The following is a 23,194-nucleotide window of genomic DNA, read 5'->3' as shown; positions in this document are numbered from 1 at the left end:
CAGTGTCGTGAGGATCCATATGCAGCTTTATTAAAACAGAATGCAAGTCTAACAGGCAGAGTTCAATCACGGGCTTCAGACACAATGTAGATAAGGCAGAATCAAAGTCAGAGTTCAGGCTGGAGATCAGGGCAGGCGGCAAACACACAGGATAATCAAATGACAAGGCAGATGGAATCAGAATAGGCAGTGTAGCGACAATGGGTAGAAAGCAACCACCAACTAATCTTCTTTTTGAATATTAATTCAAATTCTCTACTTCTCGATGACTGAGGGGGGAAGATTTGTTCAGAACGTCTCATGATCATCACCGGTCTGACTAATTGAAGGAGCCCCCGGCACTAACACATAACTGGTCAATGGCTAGCTTTGTGGCCTAATATGGACTGGTTAAGATAAAGACAGTGTCCGCACATTCCAGAGTCAAATCACCAAGACCAGAGCCATAAGTCACCCATCCCGGTGCCAGAGAGTCTGCAAAAGACCCTTTAGAAGAAGAATCGACACCAGCAGATGTTACTGAAACCCCCGACAACATTCCTGAACCACCGCCTCATTAAGACCTCTGAACAAACAGAGTTCTGTCTCTTCACCAGAGAACTGATTCTTATCAATAACTATACATAAAATCATTCAAGAACAATTTTCAATGGACTCATGATCAAACAATCATGCAACTACCTAATCCTGGGTTGTTTCCACCACTTATATGTATATTTTAATAAGATAATATGTTTTGATCCCATTTAATTCAGGTAATAGTTATTATATTAACTATTAGAAGGAGTGAATGAATGAAAGTGTGTACTGTTTCATATCAATGCTATCTTACGAACACAACTAGCAAGATGGCTTGAATGATATCGGTGTAATATGTTTTGATCTTCTTTTAATTAGAAATCATGTCTAAACTGTGGCCCCTGTTCTCTCTGTTAGTAAGGAGAGCACAGATAAGCATGATTTACGATCAGAACTGAAAAGAACTTCACCTCCTAAATTCAGCCAGTGTCTAATTGGCCAGAACTCATCCTGGAGGTTGGACAAAGTTTTAGTTTAAAACCTTAGACCCAAAAACAATGCTCTCTCTCGAAGCTCTCTCTCGCTGCTCTCTCTCGCTCTCTCTCTCGCTGCTCTCGAAGCTCTCTCTCTCTCTATAGGAACCATGTAAACGCGCAAACGAAACAACCCAAATCAAGATCTGAAGAACATGGGTTAAATAGCTTCATTCAAGCCATCATCATCTACTCTCAATTTCCTTTCTTTTCTTAGTTTCATTTCTTTTCCGTTGTGAGTGTCGGTTCTAAGTTAAGTTTTGCGACAAGATTTCGAGCCACGTTTCTTCTGCAAAGCCAGCTTCAAACAAAGACTTTCATTCCGCCAGCACACCACGTGACTGACCACGTGATCCAGACATCAGGCACGAGGAGACCGAACGGACCGGGAAAACCCCTTTCACGCAACAAAAAGGGAATCCCCAAAAGCAAATACGCAAGTACCTCCATGCAGGCTAAAATCTTAACTGGTGTATTTATATAACTTTAATAACCTGCCTAAAACGATAGAAGGATTAAATTAATGATTGATGGTTCGTTCAGGTCATGTCTAGTGTATATGGAATCGTGAGATTTCATCCTTTCACTCTTAAACCCACTCTTTCCTCACTCTATCCCTTTCTGCAACGCGTATGAATGTGTATGTGTGTGTGTGTGCGTGTGTTTGTGTTAGATATTAGCTTTATGTGTTAGTAGTCTATATAATCAATAAAGTATTGTTTGTATTTGAAAAGAGATTACTCGTGTATGTGCTTATCAGATTTATTGTCTTGAACTTCGATTTAAGTTACCTATGCTGTTACCCTTAATTTACTTCGTAATTTATTGTTAGCTGGGGATTAATTCTTTCTTGACCAGGAAGATATTATATTTCCTAGAGTTAATACTTGTTTATGCTTTCTGTTCATTGGATGAACTGATAAAATGATCATACTATTGATTCTGCTACAGTAAATTCTGAAGATAATTAAAAATAATTAAAATATTAATTATTGGTCATATTCCGTTATGAATAATAATTAATAATATTTATACGTGGGCGTATAAACGCTACATTTAAATGGTGGAGAAGAATGCGGGAAGTTTAACCTAAATTGTAAGCATATACGAAGTAATTATATTTTCATAGTATGCGGAGGAGAGATCCGAACCTCCGAGTCTGTGTGTATGACGTATGCAGCGAGCGCCGCGCGCCCTGTTTGAATGAATGTGAATACACAGAGAGAGCTGTTACTCTAGTCTAGGCTGCCTGCCTATTTTTATTTTATTTTAAACTGCAGTAAAATAACCCAAGATATAAGATCTCACACAATGATAAGGTAAGGATTGAGCGTGTCCCTCAATTTCTGAAATACTTATAGCTTAAGACGTCTGCGTGTTCCAGAGTCTTTCAAATAGCTATAACGTTATGTGTGTTTGTATCAGTCAGAGAGCTGAATGAAATTAAAACTGCAGTAATTAAAATAACCATGTAAAGGACGGATGAGCGTGTTCCTCGTCTAACGTTCCTTATTTATCTGATTGTCACTCAGTGCGTGTTCCACTGCAAGGACGAATATTCTCCTCACAGATTAGTCTTTATTTCTCAGGTTGTCCGTGCGTGTCCCACGGCAATCCCCGTGATAAACTATAAGCTTATCTGTGTCAGTTCAATTAATTCTCGCGTAAACACTGCGTATGTCCGAGTGTAGTTGAATAGGAATTATTTAAAGTTGTGTTCAAGTAAAGCTTGACGTTGAAACTTAACCAACAGTTAGGAACCCTGTTGTTTTTGTGTGCTCAGATAACATTGCACAGAGACGATCCGCCGAGATCGCTATTGTTCCATCTATTACAGCGCAAAGCTGCCCTTTAAAGTTAATCTCACTCTTAAACAACTGAGTGAAGCCCCACGTCGTAAAAACTACGAGTGGTGTCCTTTATTTGTATTTTTGAAATGCGCCGACATTTCACGTAATATGATCGACGTGTATATTCTTTGAACATTGTTGAAATGTGCCGACATTTCATGTAACATGCATTACTGTTTACAAACTGCAATTCACATGTTTGCCCACTAGCGTTGTTTTGTCGCCATAGTTACAATCGTGACACGGAAGTCTTAACCAACGCTTCCGGGGGAACTCTGACCCTCGCATGATCAGAGCCACAGCAAAGCCCTGACCACAGTGTAAACAAACCCTTTGGTGGCTAAGCTAGCTGCTAACCCTTGGCTAAGCTAACCTAACCTAGGCAGTTGTTTACAGTGAGGCCTATATGCTAAAGCCTTAAGCATTATTTACGTTTGTCATTTGTATTAACATCAGTGGTTAAATACAGTGTCTGTTTGAACAACGTTAAAGTGATTTAACCATTTAAACACCTTGATTTTTACACCTGTTGGTCTTTTCTTCTTTCTTATTTTACCTGTCTAATATTTTAATTACCCATATTTTCCGTGAAAAGGAAATTTCGTTTGCAATTATTAATTTCGTTTACCTGCATTTTACTTGAAAAAGAAAATACTGGTTTATGATTATTAATTGTCAAATTCTAATTTGATTTAAAAAAGGAAATTAAAATTGAAAATCTATTTTTCTAAACAGGTAATTTCTAATGATTTCTAGATTTATTTTTAATAAATCTAATTTCATAATTTTCATAATTTCTAAATTACTCTTTTAGATTTAATCACTTAAGGTGAATACGTTTTGAACTTTGAAAGTTAAGTAAACTTATTCAACCCACATTTCCCTATTTCAAATATTGTTAGACTCCTACTTGCTCATTTATTGTTATTGCGTTGTAACCTCCTTCTCAAGTTGTGGTTATAAACTTAACCATTCTATTTTACCCATTTACCTCTTTTTGTCGCTGTGGAGCGACACACCTGAGCCTCAATAGGAGACATTGGTATCTCACTACAAGTTTCAAATAAATCAGAGATAACCCTCTCTTTACAAAGCTTTATTTTTGAATGTTTAGTTGGTTGGCAACTATCAATTCTATACTTGTAGTTCGACAAAGGCTCCAGAGCCATTTGTGGATCCAATCTCCTTCCCTCCTTTCCTTCTTACATCCTTCCTGTTCTGTCCTGATTTCCCATCCTTCACATTTGTAGGAAACAAACCTGGAAGAACCATCAATCGAGTCTAAAGAAAGAGAAAGATAATTTTTCCAAAGAAAACAATTATTAGGTATTTGATTTATAATCAAACCCTCTCTTGTTCTCCATACTCTCTCTGTCTTTGTAAACGCAATTTACAATTTAACATCTTATCCAAGATCAATTAACAGAGACCAGTGTTGAGCAACCGTCGCCTTCATAGCATCCCAGCTGTAAGCGGTCCAACTGACGGTGTGTGGTGTCAATCCTGTAAAACTCGGAAAAAGGTATCAGCATTATTATTGTATTATTTTTCCTTGTAAACATAAGCAATAATATTGTTTACCTTTCTGGAAACAGATTCTCACCGATAGGAAGCATTTACGAGAAAAATAATATTTCTCCTACTTAAGAATTTTCTTTCTTGTTTTATTGAAATTGGTTTTAACCTCTCTCTCTTTTTTTCCCCTTACTCAGTTGAGTGACACATCACGAGTTTAAACCAGCTTTTCAAAAAAAAAAAAATCCTTTCAATTGAGATTTGTTTTAACCTTTTTCTCTCTTTCCCTCACTTAGTTGAGTGACAAAGTTTCCACATCACTAACCTACCTGTCTACACTGAGACCAACACTTAGACATTACAACACTTCACTATTGTTGTACAGTCACTGAAACGACACTTAGCTGTTCAACCACATATAGGCTTACACCCCACACAGATCTGTGTCAGTCTCTTCACCCCAGCGTGCCAACATGTCGTGGACAACAAACCCCACTGACGTGGACGCCTGGCTCGGAGGCATTGCAGACTGCCTCACACCAAAGACATTTGAACTGTTATTATTTTTAATAATAATCATAACGCTGAGAAGACTCCTGACACATGATTCAAGCCAGAATCAGAACCACAACCACGCGGAACTAACCAAGATTATCTGTTCCCTAAGCAATGCCTTCACAGCCCAGCTGACACTAAGCGACAAGCACATCACCCACCTTCAGGAGGAGCTGACACGTGCCCAGAGCTGCATAGACAAGCTGGAAGTGAAAGTCCAGGACGACTTCAAGCTTCAGACCACTGAGTTCCTGAGAGAGCTGATGCACACTCAACTCTGCACTGACCAGCTCAAAGTGAAAGCTCAAGTCGAACTCGAAGTGCCCGACAAAGTGAAGCAAGAAACAAAGAAGCAAGTTTACAAGCTCCAAGAAGCCCTTGCAGTCACTGAACGTGACAAACAAGAATTAAAGACTGTCCAGAAGCACCTGGTAAACCAACTCCAGTCTGCTGAACACCAGCTAGAGAAAGCTAAAGCTGACATTAAAGTCAAGAACTCTAAGATCATTGCTCTGAAAGACCACCTGGAAAGGTGCAGTGCTGAAATCGACCATCTGACCCAACAGCGAGATGACGTCAACGACGAGCTCTACACGGTCAGAGATGAACTCCAGCACATTTTCAAACAGAAACCAGAGCCAAGAAGGGAGAGACCTCCCTCAGCATCACCACTGCTGAGCAGAACAGAGTCCTCCATCCAAGAACTGGCATACAGTGAAAGAAGTGAATGGCCACAACCCGAAAGGTCACCAGCCTTCACCACAGAACTGTTCACTGCCAACAAACAAAGAGAGCTCATTCAGGCAGACTCCAAAGCTGCACAGGGGATGACCTGTAAAGATCTCAACCAGCTGGTTAAGAGTATCACTCAGTTCAACCTGAACTCCACGGAGGGCCCAGACATCCAGGCCCACATCCGAGATATCAATTTCCACCTAGAGGTGAGACCACATGTGACTGACAGAGACAGGTTTTACATCCTCAGATCGACATCCACTCCAAAGGTACGAAGCTTCCTAGACCGACAACCTGCTCATGTCAAGTCAAACTACCAGCTGCTATGTGGGACACTGATTAAAGAATTCACAGGCCCAGAGTCGGAACATGGTGTGTTAATCGCTTTGGAAACTAAACAAGGTCGGCAAGAGACTCCTCAAGCCTACTACCACCGTTTTCGACAAGCCTTCTTTGGTGCACATAACTCACCTGAACATGAAGAGGATGTGAATTTCAAAAACCTCTTCCTGAGAAATCTGCACCCCGGATTGAGTTATTATCTTGGTCTCGAGGCCTGCGCAGACACAATGACAATTCAACAGCTGCGTGACCTGACACACAAGGCCCACATCAAACAGAAGATGTCCTCAAAGAAAGGTTTGAAAACATCCACAATTTCAAACTCCTTCAGCCAAGACACAAGCCTTGCACTGGAAGACAACCAGTGGCATGACAACACCACAGTTCTTCGTAAGAAGCACAGAGAACGTGACTCCCATGCCGATGACAGCTACCACACCAACCGCATGGAAAAGACATGGAACCACTAATGAGGCAACGGGAAGTGTTCCTAGAAAGCAGGCTGAACACGGATGACCAACAAGATGAGTCAAATTTGCTATGACTAGCGATGGAACGGAAGACCCACGACTCATCTGATACACCTTCATAATGAAGATGACAACCACTTGTTCTACAACAACACAGAACAAAGTGGTCTCTCACAGCCAACCACTGACAAACACCCAGAGGTACCAGAAAACACCATCCTGGTTACCCATCACTCATAAAGAAACCACCAAACGAGCTCCAACTCAAGAACCATGTGTGTGCTACAGCAACAACAGTAAGCACAGAAGATCAGAAAGGCTGTCACAACCAGAAGGCATCATCGGAGGAATGCAACAACGGAGACCAAGTTTCGCACTACAGCTTCACGCATCCATGCCAAACTACCTCCCCATGTCTGCCAGAGAACTTCCTGCCTTACTGGTTTGACCCCCAGCAGATCACAGAAGATCCTTTCTCCAAGGCAAAGAGGCAACAAGCTCATCAAAGCTAAGCCATCAAGCAAAGGGGGGAGCAAAACAGACTGAAACAGATCTGACCATACATACATACATACATACATGCATGCATACATGCATACACTACACAACACCCCTAACATACTCACTAACATATAGAAGTTAACCACCTCTACCGTGCAAAACACGCAACAAACATGTTTTCTCCCACAGGTAAAAACTAACTTCAGGAACTAGCTTAACAACGTAGCTACACTTACCATAGGAAACATGGTAACTACCCATCCAACAAGTACACCTGAGAACACCTCTCATTACATCGTGATACCCGACACCTTAGCTGCGCAACAGTAGTTATAAGTCATACCAGGAACACTCAACTGCTTTGTTTTGTTTTACCTCTTCCTTCCTTTCCTTCTTCTTTTATTAGGTAAAATGCCTGTCCACCCTATAAGGGTCAAGGTCGCAATAATAGGATTGACACACCACGCCTAATATTTGTAAGTCACCTTAAAACGAATGTGAGCCAGAGAACTCCCTGCATCATTCGTATCACAAATTGAAAGGTAAATTGGTCCAAACCTAGAACAATTTAGAAGAGAATAAAACAAACAAATCAAATTTAATCACAAAATTGATTAATCACCGTCCCAAAACGAACTAGGATAACGGTCCTAAGATTGAACTAAACTTTATTCAACGTGATTAACTACATTGAGAGAGTGAACCTGTTTATGCCTAGGTAATCTAATGTCCTGCACCAGTAAAGTGACCAGTCATGGAGGTGTTGTCTTGTTGTTTGCTGTGTGTGTTTGCTTCCTCTACCCATTTCTCCAGCGTTCACCGATGTCTTCTACTCAACACATCGTCGAACGGAGGGGGGATATGTAGCGACAATGGGTAGAAAGCAACCACCAACTAATCTTCTTTTTGAATATTAATTCAAATTCTCTACTTCTCGATGACTGAGGGGGGAAGATTTGTTCAGAACGTCTCATGATCATCACCGGTCTGACTAATTGAAGGAGCCCCCGGCACTAACACATAACTGGTCAATGGCTAGCTTTGTGGCCTAATATGGACTGGTTAAGATAAAGACAGTGTCCGCACATTCCAGAGTCAAATCACCAAGACCAGAGCCATAAGTCACCCATCCCGGTGCCAGAGAGTCTGCAAAAGACCCTTTAGAAGAAGAATCGACACCAGCAGATGTTACTGAAACCCCCGACAACATTCCTGAACCACCGCCTCATTAAGACCTCTGAACAAACAGAGTTCTGTCTCTTCACCAGAGAACTGATTCTTATCAATAACTATACATAAAATCATTCAAGAACAATTTTCAATGGACTCATGATCAAACAATCATGCAACTACCTAATCCTGGGTTGTTTCCACCACTTATATGTATATTTTAATAAGATAATATGTTTTGATCCCATTTAATTCAGGTAATAGTTATTATATTAACTATTAGAAGGAGTGAATGAATGAAAGTGTGTACTGTTTCATATCAATGCTATCTTACGAACACAACTAGCAAGATGGCTTGAATGATATCGGTGTAATATGTTTTGATCTTCTTTTAATTAGAAATCATGTCTAAACTGTGGCCCCTGTTCTCTCTGTTAGTAAGGAGAGCACAGATAAGCATGATTTACGATCAGAACTGAAAAGAACTTCACCTCCTAAATTCAGCCAGTGTCTAATTGGCCAGAACTCATCCTGGAGGTTGGACAAAGTTTTAGTTTAAAACCTTAGACCCAAAAACAATGCTCTCTCTCGAAGCTCTCTCTCGCTGCTCTCTCTCGCTCTCTCTCTCGCTGCTCTCGAAGCTCTCTCTCTCTCTATAGGAACCATGTAAACGCGCAAACGAAACAACCCAAATCAAGATCTGAAGAACATGGGTTAAATAGCTTCATTCAAGCCATCATCATCTACTCTCAATTTCCTTTCTTTTCTTAGTTTCATTTCTTTTCCGTTGTGAGTGTCGGTTCTAAGTTAAGTTTTGCGACAAGATTTCGAGCCACGTTTCTTCTGCAAAGCCAGCTTCAAACAAAGACTTTCATTCCGCCAGCACACCACGTGACTGACCACGTGATCCAGACATCAGGCACGAGGAGACCGAACGGACCGGGAAAACCCCTTTCACGCAACAAAAAGGGAATCCCCAAAAGCAAATACGCAAGTACCTCCATGCAGGCTAAAATCTTAACTGGTGTATTTATATAACTTTAATAACCTGCCTAAAACGATAGAAGGATTAAATTAATGATTGATGGTTCGTTCAGGTCATGTCTAGTGTATATGGAATCGTGAGATTTCATCCTTTCACTCTTAAACCCACTCTTTCCTCACTCTATCCCTTTCTGCAACGCGTATGAATGTGTATGTGTGTGTGTGTGCGTGTGTTTGTGTTAGATATTAGCTTTATGTGTTAGTAGTCTATATAATCAATAAAGTATTGTTTGTATTTGAAAAGAGATTACTCGTGTATGTGCTTATCAGATTTATTGTCTTGAACTTCGATTTAAGTTACCTATGCTGTTACCCTTAATTTACTTCGTAATTTATTGTTAGCTGGGGATTAATTCTTTCTTGACCAGGAAGATATTATATTTCCTAGAGTTAATACTTGTTTATGCTTTCTGTTCATTGGATGAACTGATAAAATGATCATACTATTGATTCTGCTACAGTAAATTCTGAAGATAATTAAAAATAATTAAAATATTAATTATTGGTCATATTCCGTTATGAATAATAATTAATAATATTTATACGTGGGCGTATAAACGCTACAGCAGACAGCAAAGAATCAGAGTCCAGTAAACATTCCAGGTCATACACGGGAAATCACACACGGAATAAACGCTCAGAAATGTTTGCATGGCAAGACAAGACTTCACAATGAGGAAGCTGGGAGAACAGTTTAAATAGGAGAGAGTCAATGGAAAACACCTGTGAGTCAATGGGAAACACCTGTGAGTGAAATCAGTCACAGGTACGGGGCATATGGGAAATGAAGTCCACAGAGTTAGTACTCAGGTGATGGTGACCTCTGGTGGTGAGCGGAGGGAGCCACAGAGGCTGAATTCATGACAGAGCCCCTCCCCTGTGAGCGGCTCCTGACGCGAGGAGGCAAACGACGCCGGGGTCTTCCTCGAGATCTTGGGGTAGGTTTGTCCGGGTGGTCTCTGTGGAAATCAGTAGTGAGTGAAGGGTCTAGAACATCATCAGCATTGATCCAGGACCTCTCCTCTGGACCATATCCCTCCCAGTCCACGAGGTACTGGAGGAACCTGCCCCGACGACGAGAGTCCAGGATTTCGTGGACCCGGTAAGCCTCCTGGCCGTCGATGATGATGGGAGGAGCTCTCTGGTCACCAGCCTCATCTAGGACCTCCTCTCCACTCGGACCACCAGCGGGCTTGAGCAAGGAGACATGAAAAGTGGGTGAGATACGGTAATGGTTAGGTAAGGCTAATCTAAATGAAACTGGAGTGATTTGTCTAATGATTTTGAAAGGACCCACGTACCTGGGACTGAGCTTCTTGCAGGGTAACCGGAGCCGTATGTCACGGGTGGACAACCAAACCCATTGCCCTGGTTGGTAGTTGGGATTGGTTCGCCGATGACGATTGGCCTGTTCTCTGGTGCGATGAACTGCTCTTTGTAGATGGACATGAGCACTGTTCCACGTCTCCTCACTGCGTAGTAACCATGAGTTAATTGCAGGTAAGTCCGAGGGTTCTCCAGACCACGGAAACAATGGGGGTTGGAAGCCTAGGATGCATTGGAAGGGGGTGAGACCTGTAGATGGCTTGCAGAGTGAATTTTGAGCATACTCGGCCCATAGCAGATAGCGACTCCAGTCGGACTGATTCTTCTGGCAATATGAGCGAAGGAAACGGGTGAGTTCCTGATTTAATCTTTCCACTTGACCGTTGGCTTCAGGATGGTATCCGGAGGTTAGGCTGACATTAATGTTCAGTAGCTGACAGAAAGCGGACCAGACTCGGGAGGTGAACTGCGGACCCCGATCAGAGACTACATCCTCCGGTAGACCATAGAATCTAAATACATTATTGCAGAGAACTTCAGCAGTTTCCAGGGCAGTGGGGAGTTTGGGAAGAGGTATCAGTCTGCAGGCTTTAGAGAAGCGATCAATTACCGTGAGAATGGTAGTGTGGCCCTGAGAGAGTGGTAGGTCAGTCACGAAGTCAATGGCGATGTGTGACCATGGTCTTTGTGGGATGGGTAATGGATGAAGAAGGCCAGCAGGTAATTGACGCGGAGATTTGGAGGTATTGCAGACGGTGCAATTCTGAATGAACGTGATGGTGTCCGATCGTATAGAGGACCACCAGAACTTATTGTTGAGGAGTTGTACTGTAGCCGTTATACCTGGATGACCGGAACTAGGGTTATTGTGTACCATTTGCATAACTCTCTGTCTTAGGGCCTGTGGAACGTACGTGAGGTTTGGTGGGGTCTCGGCCGGTGGTGGCTCGGTGACCTGGGCTTCTGCGATTTCGGTTAGTATGTCCCACTGCACAGGTGCGAGAATGATAGTGGATGGGATGATGGGTTCTTGATCTGGCGATAGGAGGTCCGACTCATGAAGTCGAGAGAGAGCATCCGCCTTAGTATTTTGAGAGCCTGGATGATAAGTAACTTTGAAATCGAACCTGGTGAAAAAGAGTGATCATCTGGCTTGTCGATGGTTGAGTCGTTTGGCTGATTTCAGATACTCTAGGTTACGATGATCAGTGAGAACAGTGAATGGATGTTTAGCCCCCTCCAGCCAGTGACGCCACTCCTCGAATGCTGCCTTCATTGCGAGAAGTTCGCGGTTGCCAACATCATAATTCTGTTCGGTGGAGTTCAATTTACGGGAGAAGAACGCACAGGGGAAAAGTTTGGGAGGTTCACCCTGGCGTTGTGAAAGCACTGCCCCAATGCCTGTGCTGGAAGCATCTACTTCCACTACGAATTCACGTTCGGGATCGGGATGGTGCAGGATGGGAGCGGTTGTGAATTTCTCTCTTAGTGAACGGAATGCTGCTATAGCTGCTGAAGACCAGGTTAGACGTTGGATTCCTTTTTTGATCATGGATGTCATAGGGGCAGCGATACTGCTGAAGTTACGGATGAACCGCCGATAGAAATTGGCAAATCCTAAGAAGCGTTGTAGTTCCTTGAGAGTGGTAGGTTGGGACCAGTGAACTACCGCCTGTACCTTCCTCTCGTCCATGGCAACCCCTCCAGAGCTAATCACATACCCGAGAAAGGAGATGGTTTCCTGGTGGAACTCGCACTTCTCTGCCTTGGCGTACAGTTGGGGTTGAATGAGACGTTTCAGGACTGCTCTGACGTGTTTAACATGCTCCTCATAAGTTTCGGAGTAAATCAGGATGTCATCAATGTAAACAATTACCCCTTGGTTCAGCATGTCTCTGAAAACATCATTAATGAAAGCCTGAAACACGGAAGGACTATTGGACAGGCCGAACGGCATAACAAGATATTCGTAATGCCCCGTCGTGGTGGAGAATGCGGTCTTCCATTCGTCCCCTTCACGAATGCGAATGAGATTATAGGCACAACGAAGGTCCAGTTTGGTGAAATATCTTGCTTGTCTGAGTTGTTCGAGAGCTGCCGGGACGAGTGGTAGAGGATAACGGAACTTGGTTGTGATGTCGTTGAGAGATCGATAGTCGATACAGGGACGAAGACCTCCATCTTTCTTCTTGACAAAGAAGAAGCCTGCTGATGCGGGTGACGAGGAGGGATGGATGAAACCTTTGGCGAGTTCCTCCTGAATGTAGGATTTCATAGCTTCTGCTTCAGGTTGTGACAGTGGAAAGACTCTGCCCTTGGGAGGTTGTGATCCTGGGAGGAGATCTATGGCACAGTCACTGGCTCTGTGAGGAGGTAAGTGTGATGCTTTTTCCTTGCTGAACGCTTCGGCTAGATCCTGATAGACACTAGGCAGTGAATCTGTTAAAGAAGTCTCGCTCCTCTTCTTGACAGGCATGTTGTGAAGACAGTTGTGAAGACAGAACTCTGACCATTGAGTGATTTGTTTCTTAGTCCATGAGATAGAGGGGTTGTGCAGCTCCAGCCAAGGAAGACCGAGGATGATGGGATTTTGTGGTGATTGAAAGACAAACAGACGGATGGTTTCAGTGTGGAGGACTCCGGTGCTCAACTGCAGATCTTCAGTGGTGAATTTGATACAACCGGAGCCCAGAGGTCGGCCATCTAGCGCTGCGACTGCCAAGTGAGAGTCATAGGGAACAAGGGGAATATTATTATTTTTTGCAAAAGACATAGATGAAGTTTCCTGCAGCCCCCGAGTCAATCAATGCTACTGTCTCAATGATTCTCCCATTTATCTCCAGAGTGACTGCAATCTCTAAACTAGTAGTGGATTTGGGAACTGAACTCACCACTGTGGGATTGCGGGGTGGACGAGTAGGACAGGTTGCTCTTAGATGTCCCGGTAATCCGCAGTACAAACATAAGCTCTGTCGAATGCGTCTCTCTCTCTCCTCCTCGCTGATGCGTGTTAAGCCAATTTGCATGGGTTCTACGTCTGAATTAACTGTTGAAAGTGTCATGGAAGAAGTGGGCAGGCGGTTGGTGCGACGAGATCGAAGGAGATTGTCGATCTTGATGGACAGCTCGATGAATTGCTCCAGTGATTTTCCCTCATCGCGACAGGCAAGTTCAGACTGTAACTCCATAGACAAGCCTTTACGGTAGTGTAGCTTGAGAGGATCATCTGGCCACCCCGTCTGAGCTGCGAGAGTGCGAAAGGATAGAGCATAATCCGCTGCCGAACTCCTTCCTTGCCGGAGAGATAGCAATTGCTCACCCGCTTCCTTTCCTCCAACGGAGTGCTCAAACACCTCTTTGAAGCGTTGAATAAAAGCTCTAAATGAAGGGAAGGTTGATCTATCCTCACTCCATACTGCAGTAGCCCAATCCAACGCTCTCCCCGTGAGAAGCGAACACACAAATGCAATACGATTCTCATCTGCAGGGTACAACATGGGTTGCTGATTGACAAACATAGAACATTGAAGTAAGAATCCCTTACATCTGTCTGGAGATCCATCAAATTTTTCCGGGAAGGCGAGACGAGGGCTGGTGGTATTGGGAATAGCATGTGCCTGAGGTGGAGTGGGGGGTGGAGCAGGATCGCTGGGTACTTGGAGACGAAGTGTTTGTAATGCCTTTACCAGTTCCTCAGTAAGCAAGGTTAATCGGTTGAGCTGCTCCTGGTGTGTGGCCAGGACCGATGCTTGAGCCGTGACCTCGGTGGTGAAGTGGTAGAATGCTGCTGGATCGAGCTCTGGCGAAGTCTTCTGTAACGAGGAGTCAGTGTCGTGAGGATCCATATGCAGCTTTATTAAAACAGAATGCAAGTCTAACAGGCAGAGTTCAATCACGGGCTTCAGACACAATGTAGATAAGGCAGAATCAAAGTCAGAGTTCAGGCTGGAGATCAGGGCAGGCGGCAAACACACAGGATAATCAAATGACAAGGCAGATGGAAAAGTCCAGTAAACAGTCCAGGTCATACACGGGAAATCACACACGGAATAAACGCTCAGAAATGTTTGCATGGCAAGACAAGACTTCGCAATGAGGAAGCTGGGAGAACAGTTTAAATAGGAGAGAGTCAATGGAAAACACCTGTGAGTCAATGGGAAACACCTGTGAGTGAAATCAGTCACAGGTACGGGGCATATGGGAAATGAAGTCCACAGAGTTAGTACTCAGGTGATGGTGACCTCTGGTGGTGAGCGGAGGGAGCCACAGAGGCTGAATTCGTGACATGGACAGTAAAATCTGTAAAGACATTGATAGAATGCTTTTTGACTACATTTGGAAAAATCTTACCCATTATATCAAAAAAAGTGTTGTTATGAATAATTATGAATCTTGTAGGCTCAACTTTTTGGACTTTGGTCTCGATTTTGAATTTTATTCCCCACTATATATTCTCTCGCTTTGGTCTGGGCTTTATTTTGAACTGTTACTACAATGTGGACAAACTCCCTGTAAAACTGTCCACTTTTCACAAGCAGGTCCTTTTAGCTTGGTCTCTAATTTATTAGCATAACTTCTCACCTCACAGATATCTAATTTGGAATAACAGAGATATTTTATATAAGAACTATATAAGTCACTCTTTTTTGAGAATTGGGTACTCAATCAGATTCTGCTGGTGGACCAGCTATTTAATGGAGAGGGGCGAGTTTTTATCAACATATAACATTCCAGTTACGCCAAGAGAATTTGCTATTGTATTTGACGCCATTCCATCAGGCACAGTCATGCTTTTTAGGTATACTGGCAGACTTCCACTTACTTCTGTCTCCCTCCCCGATGTGGCTGAATCACCAGTTGGAAAAATCCTCAAAATAATAAGAACATTCGTGCATTATTTCAGAAAGAAATTGTTTCTATTCCAAATGTTACATTTTATTGGAACCGATTTGTAAATGACATTGACTGGAAAAAGGTTTGGATGATTCCTCACAGATACTTGATAGTAAACAAGGTGAAAGAAGTGTCGTTCAGAATAATTCACAGATATTACCCTGCTAACCATTACATGGTTACATTTAAAAGAGACATCAATATAAACTGTTCTTTTTGTGAAGACCACCCAGAAACTGTTTTGCACCTCTTTTGGTATTGCTCACAGACCAGAATATTTTGGCAAAACTTCAGCAGATTCATCATTGACCATATTTATAAAGACTTTACCTTATTGTGGATGAATGTTGTATTTTGCTTTTATAGAAGTCAAAGTAAAGAAAATATGTACCTCAATATAAATTTATTAATTCTTTTGCCAAAATTTCACATTCATAAATGTAAATTCAGCACTAAAAAAACTCATTTTGTATTTTTTCTCCATGAAGTTGTACATTATATTAATCTGATTTCTGGCTCCAACAACAAAAAGGCAGTTAAAACTGTCAACATATGGTCCTCTTTCTATTTGTAATGGCACATAAGCTTCCCCTGGCAATATTGTATTGTAATCTGTTTACATACTATAATCTTGTATGTTGTTATGAATATTTTGGTTAGTCACCTGTGATTTGTACCCTTTTTTAGCAATAAAGATGATAAAAAAAAAAAAAAAACATCTTCTATCCAATCAAATGCTCTCTAGAATCTAAAGCATTCTGCCCATAGATATCATATATAAACGCTAGATGTCTTATGGCGCAGTCACTTCCGGCATCATCGTTCGGCCATCTTGTCACAGTGCTCTGTGCATTAAGGTGAATGATCAGCACGCACACAAATCCTCTTATCTCGCTGAAATCTTGACGGATTTACAAACGGTTTGGTTTCTTACAAACGTTATTAACGTGGCTATAATTCCGAATGCTTGAACATGTATGTTATAATTTTTCATATGTATGCAGTGTATGTATGCAGTGTCATAACTACATCTCTGACGTTTATAACAAACCAAACCGTTTGAAAATCGGTAGAAAAATGAGCAAGTTATGGTTATTTAAAAGTACATGCACCATTGAAGTAGTGAGCGAGTACACTGTAGCAAGATGGCCGCCACGTGCGGACGTCGACCTCCATTGGCCAGCAGTGCGCACGAGACATCTAGCCTTTATATATGATATCTATGATTCTGCCACCTATGCTATAAATACCACCTAGCCAAAGCGACAGTTGACACGCCACGGAGCAAACAATACAAACTGCAATATGTGTTGGGTTGCTCAAACACTTGAGTTTTATTACGTTTGAATGAATGAAATGGCTAGAATTTTCACTCCTCTACTGAATCCAACATATCATCAGCGCACGGATTCGCTTCCATGGTGCTGTCAAGTACAACTTGCAGTCTGTGAGATAAACTAAATGCTATTGGCTATTTAAAAAGGGAGAGGAGCCATTCAAAATGTCCAGCCTTAGCTTCCTGTTTCAGTGGAAATTACGTCAATGCATCACACAAAGCAGCGCGTTCCAAGGTACTTCAGTGGGACTTTAATGGTGTAAATATGTTCGGCTCTCAAAGACGCTCTGCCAGTAGGTCTATTAAACATAACTTCTTGTCTCCTACCATTCTTCTGAAGTGCTAAACATTCATACATGAACCACGATCAATAGAGGTAGAGAGGAAGCGAGAGAGCCAACTAATCTCACTATACCTACCATCCTTTGAAGTTAATCTGCCGCAACGTCCATTCATCCATGAATCACGGTCAAGAAAGGAAGCGACTAGTTTTTTATCAGTTTTATTTTGATAAACATAACACAATATAACAGCTGTGTCGTAATCAGAGCTCGTGCAGCCGCTCTGGAGAAGATGCACAGAATGAACCAGCTGGCTGCTTTCGAATTGCTCTCGCAGTACTTTTCGATGGCATACGTCACCGTCACGTGGCGTCGGCGCTGTCTCAAGTCGGACAAAATCTCAAAATCTGTTACCTTATAACATTTAAACACAAAGTATACTAAAATAAAGCTTTTCCTCCTAGATTTGAGCAGAAAAAAGTAATAACTTCAAAAATTAAATCCATGTTAATAAGACAAAGACTTTCACGATTTCTCATTTATAGTTCTACCTGTCAGATGACGTCACATAAAAATTTCAGTCGATCTTTGAAGTTTTTCTTAGGTTCTGGCGATAATGGATTGTTTGGGATGAAATGCTTTGCTTTACATTATTTCACAGAACTGAGAAAGCTTTATAAAAATATTTTTACAGACGGATATGGGATGAGAAAGAGAATGATAGGATGATTGTGTATTTGGTTGATGGACTCCATGTCATTTTGGAGGTGTCAAGTCAGTCACCTGGACGGAACAGTAAAGGATGAGTTAAAACAACAGCTTACTGAAGAATAACTTGGCATATAAATAATATTATAGATCCTTCAGGAATCATTCTAATATGCTGATATGGTGCTCAAGACACATTTCTTATTATCAATGTTAAAAACAGTTGTGCTGCTTAATATTTTTGTGGATTCTTTGGTGCAAAGAAGTGTAAATAGTCTTTTTGTAACAATATAACACATTTTTCCCCACTTTGGGTCAATTTAACGCTTCCTTGCTAAATAAAATAATTAATTTCTTTTTAAAAAATCATACTGATCGCAAACTTGAATGGTATATTTAATATTGGTTAACCACAATTTGTTTTGTGTGGAGAATTATTGGCTGCCATTGAAATGTACAAATTTAGAGATCTAAATCTTCCCTGTTCCTATTCTTTAAGGTAATAATTTAGAATTTTTTGTGGGCCTAATAAATGTAATTGTTTGATCTTAAGAACTTTTTTGTTTGCTTTTGTACACATTTTTTTTTATTTAGTGTTGAGTTGCCACTACTGCAAAATCAGTAGAGAATTTGACTGTAATGACTTGTGAAGCTTGTGGTTTGTTGGGGAAAAAAAATTCACATTATAAATATAGCCTTTCTGAAACCATGTGAGGTTACCTTGGAGAGAACAGAAAGGCGAACGACAGCATAGTTAGAATCACTTTCTCCAGGTCCCTCTGCCTCGATGGTTAGCGTAACATCTGTGCCTGAGACCGTATCAGCAGGAGGAGTGAGAGACACTATCCCTTGAGCACTGCCGCCACTCTCCAGATTGAGCCTGCGATGACAAAGAAACAGAACTGTGGATCAGAGTTTTGCTCTTGATAAGAAAAGCTATAAAAACTTGTTCATCAATCATCACCGAGTGATTTGAGAAGTAAGTGGAGAAATTACGTTGATGGATGTGTCATAGGGATGGTTTTGTCATTCCTTGCACGAATTGTGTAGGTACCGCTTGATCCATTGGTTGTAATAGTAAAATTTAGTTTAAATTCTTGTCCTGGCAGCATGGAGCTGTCCGCTATTGCCTATAGATGGAGAGGTAAAACAAAAGAAGATATTAAATTCAAGAAAATAGCATTATTATTAAAAAAGATTTGTTCAAACAACTTGAGTGATGCCTACTGCCTTCTAAAGGAAGTAGTCTAACTTTTATGGAACCTTAGAAGCGACCGATTTCCACACGAGAGACTCGACCACAATAGATTTCAATAGATTTTTTAATGTTAGCATGTTGGCTAGGCTAACAAAACAGTTCTTAAAGTTGGCATGACACACAAGTTGCAATAGTCTTTTCTTCCCTATTGTGATGTTTATCCGAGTAATTAGCAAACACCATCACACACCTGCAGGTGATACCCAGCAAACACAGAACGTTGGCACAACTTACCCAACCTTCTAACAACGTTTTAACAACATGGCCAAAAGGTTGCTATAACTACGTTGTGTGGTGAAGGTTGTTACAGCGTTGTCACAATGTTGACATCAAACCACCGTTCAGGGCCATTGCTTAAGGTTGTGCGTAGGGTGTCTGGACAACCACTGGACAACATATGTACTCGTCACTGCCCTGAAGCGCGAAAATCAGCCTTTTAAATTTCAACTGACTGTTGGGCTCATGTGTCGTCTCATTCTTCATCAAGCAAGGATACGTCAGAATTGCGTTTAATTTACCTCAGCTAAATCAGATACGTAATTATTCAAACACAACCTACAACTTCCTTGTCTAATGTGACATTTATTTGAACATCTTCTGGTCAGGTATGACAAATATTTAACTTTATGCCAAATGTATGAAGCCAAAATGACTTTAATGATGAGTAATTGATTTCAGCACTCCTTGAACAGGCAGTGACTTTAAGCATGTTGTCAGCAACACATCCGGACCGTCAGGTTCCATCACCACGCCCACTCGTTCCCAATCACCCACCTTCTGATCACCTGCACCTGCCGCTCCTCATCAACGCACCTCCATATATACACAGCACTTTCACCAGAACACTGTCAGATCTACTCGTTAGACACTGGACTCAAACTATTGTCTTCAACCACAGTATTACCTACTAGTCTTCCCGCCGTTCTGTTTGTCTACAAGTTAAGTTGGTTCCTGTTTTATGTTTGCTTTTGCATTATTTCTTATGATGTGATTTATGTTCTGAATGAAGCCTTTCTGTTTTGAGTTTATTATTAAAAACATCTTTAAGTTCATTTACATCTCTCTCTCTCTTCCCTCCGAGCGTGACACATGTAGCCTACTTGTTGCACATTAATGTTTTTTTTTGTGGAAATGCACAGAGAAAAATCAAAATGTTTGTAACTGCTCGCACACCTGTTTATTTTTTCCTTTGATTTGTCGTCTCATTCGTTTCTTTGCTATATTTTCTCATGTCTGCTCATGCTAGTTAACGTTAGTCCACTTCCTGTATAATATGTTTTTTTTTTGTTTTGTTTTTCACAAATGTATGACTTTTGGAAGTGCAATTTGATTACAATATGCAGTTTTAATAAAGTTGAATTAGCTAACCTTCTATGTCATTTTTACTCTTCAAAGTGTACACTTGCAGCCAGGTGTTGATTGTAATGAATTTACTGTTAGGCCAATAAACAATATTTTAAAAGTATATAATTATCTAACATATGACTAATTAAAAATTAGAAAAGAGGTTAGATTAAAAGAGAAAAGATTAAAAACATGTTAAATGTATCTATATCTAGCATAAAAAAAATTAATTTGTCAGAATACGTCTCTCACTTGCTGAATGTAGCGCAACAACGTTTCTACAGCCCTACCGCGTCTTACAATTCTATGCTGTCACAATGTTGCGAGCACGTAGACAGCGACGTTGCCATAGGTGAAATGCAACGTGCCACAGATGTTGCCACAACGTAAATGTGTTTGCTGGATAGGTGCGTGGGGAAAAAAAAGACCAAATACTGTAGGTCAAAAAATCTACAAAAAACAAGGAACTCCCGCACACTATCAGTACTTGCAAATGAGCATCAAAATTTATTAGCACCGTTTCCTAAACCTAGTGTGCGGGAGTTCCTTGTTTTTTGTAGATGTATATCCGAGTGAAATGGCTTTTCGAACAAGAATAAATGTAGGGCAGGACTTGATCGAATCTGTGGATGTTTGTGGTTTGCTATAGCTATGATATGTCACGCCAATAAACACGTCTTCAAAGAAGAGAAGAGAAGAGAAGAGAAGAGAAGTTATTTTGATAAAAGATTACAAACGTAAAAAATAAAAAAAATATGAAAAATCCACGCAATTATTAGTGAATGCAACCCAGTGTTTTCCACTCATCCACCATGGGTTTATTGGATTTATTTTTTCCACTGAACTTGGTGCAATGCATTCTGGGAATGTCATGCCATTCTCTGAAGAATATATGCAATAATTCCTTCAAATCTAGATGAAAATAGTTATCTTAGGAGGCAGCATATCTGAAGAGACTGTATCTACCTTTTGGTAAAGCTCACTAAGTTTTGGAACAGAGGGAATGTCATAATAGATCAAATAACAGTTCCAAAAAAGAATGCAGTTTGTACCTTGACAGTGACTTTGGACTGAGACATCTGTGTGGTGGTCTGCCTCTGGAACAGGCTGGAGAAGGTCTTGTCTTTTCCTTTCAGCAAGACCACAAACTCTCCTTCTGGAACTTCTTTCACAGTAACTAGGAAATATCCACCACCCATTTTCTCTATAGTTCCATTAGACACTTTGACCCCAGACACCTCCATAAGAGCGACCTCATGCACCTCTAGAACCTCTGGACCTTTCTCTCCAGTCAGTGTTAGTAGCAGCTTAACCGGTGAGCCTGAATAAAGAGCAAATAATCTTTTAACACTGCCATTCAAATAACTTTATTAGAATCTATTCATAGTTAAACACAACAGCGGTTCAAACCTGCTGATGGCCGCCCATCAATGACAGCATATCCAGGATGAGGTCCTTTGAATTCCTCCACAAAGTCGTAAATGAATGTAATCGCACTCTGACCTGAAGAATGCAGATTTTTTTCATTTTAAATATTTTTTTTTTACTGCCTACATCACAAAGGCCTAAAGACAGGTTGGCAAAGACTTCAGTCTTTGTTTTTCATTGGTTTATTAAATGTGTACATGATGGCTCACCAATCACTTTTATGGTGTAGGCCCGAGTTGTCGTCATGTCAATGTGCCACAGGCCCATCTCAGTTTCATTTAATTGGATCCGTTGCAGGTTTCCTACACTCTGAATTGTTCCCAGAGGTCCGTTGGAAACAGTGTTAGATTGAGAGACACCTGGAAGCAAGTGCATCCCATTAGATAATAGTGAAGGAACTTACTTTTATATCTTATATTGAAGCTGTGCATAATAACAATCAACAATCAATCAAATGAGTACAGCACAATATAATATAATCAATTCACAAGTTTTTCTAGTTTTAATTTATTTATTTTTTTATTTTATTTTTTTATAACTTCTAATATTTCACTCTAACATTGTTAGTTCTCTTACGAGAGTCCTCTCGTACTGCGTTTTTGTAAAAACGCTACGGGAAAAACTCTTTTTCACGAAATACTGAAGCAAAAAATTATCCTTAATTTTCATACATGTAAAACGCGTTGCAGCAGTACTCAGCTATGGCGAGACGGCTTGCTCGCTCATTGGCTGCTCTGCAGCAACTGCATAAGCCTATCGAGCGAGGCCTGAGGTGACGTCAGGCCAATGAGGGCGCTTCGCGCCCTCCTAGCCATTTCCCGCCGAGACGGGTGTGGCTAACCTCTATATAAGGAGCTCGAAAAGGCTGATTCACTTGATTTTCATCTCTTCAGCGAAGCTCTCACATCGCTGGATCACGAGGAAGCAAAGCGTCGTCTGAGGCAAGCACTTCAGCGGGACGAGCCCTCGAAGCCGCTGGCCAACGCCGCCTTCTACAGCCGTACCTGCTGCGCTTTCCGACGCCATATCCTTTCTATTATTCTACTGTTCTTGTGTGTGTGTGTGTGTGTGTGTGTGTGTGTGTGTGTGTGTTCGCCCCGCGACACTCACCCCCTAAAAGAGCTGCGTCTTTTTAAAGATGCCTTCATGCGGCTCGTGCCGAGCCCCACTCACCGAGGGAGACCGCCATGTCATCTGCGTCTCCTGTTTGGGTGAGGACCATGCAGCGCTCGCGGTCGCTGACGGCGGCTGCCCTCACTGCGAGCTTTTGCCTATGGTGACTCTGCGGACTCGCCTGGCATCATTCTCAGAGCCTGCATTCCCCGCCGCGCTGCCGCGCCGTAAGAAGCGCCGCTCGCAGCGGGTCCCGGAACCCGCTCCAGCCCG

General features: G+C 41.7%; 1 protein-coding gene across 6 annotated transcripts in view; it reads right to left on the bottom strand.

Annotated features, from left to right (window-relative positions):
* Nucleotides 1-17,275: 17,275 nt before the first annotated feature.
* Nucleotides 17,276-23,194, bottom strand: part of LOC311280136 (von Willebrand factor A domain-containing protein 7-like) — a 47,828-nt gene continuing 41,909 nt past the window's right edge. For all 6 annotated transcript variants that reach the window (XM_084392064.1, XM_084392062.1, XM_084392066.1 and 3 more), the window contains exons 13-18: nt 22,018-22,167; nt 21,791-21,883; nt 21,433-21,701; nt 18,775-18,908; nt 18,499-18,658; nt 17,276-17,853 (exon numbers count right to left, since the gene is read on the bottom strand). In XM_084392064.1, the coding sequence (XP_084248190.1) occupies nt 17,827-17,853; nt 18,499-18,658; nt 18,775-18,908; nt 21,433-21,701; nt 21,791-21,883; nt 22,018-22,167 (833 nt within the window). In that variant the 3' untranslated portion in view covers nt 17,276-17,826. The remainder of the gene's footprint in view (nt 17,854-18,498; nt 18,659-18,774; nt 18,909-21,432; nt 21,702-21,790; nt 21,884-22,017; nt 22,168-23,194) is intronic.

Source organism: Rutilus rutilus (assembly GCF_951802725.1).
Source record: "Rutilus rutilus genome assembly, chromosome: 2".
In the NCBI taxonomy this organism is placed as follows: Eukaryota; Metazoa; Chordata; class Actinopteri; order Cypriniformes; family Leuciscidae; genus Rutilus; species Rutilus rutilus.
This window is presented reverse-complemented; position numbering and strand designations above follow the sequence as displayed.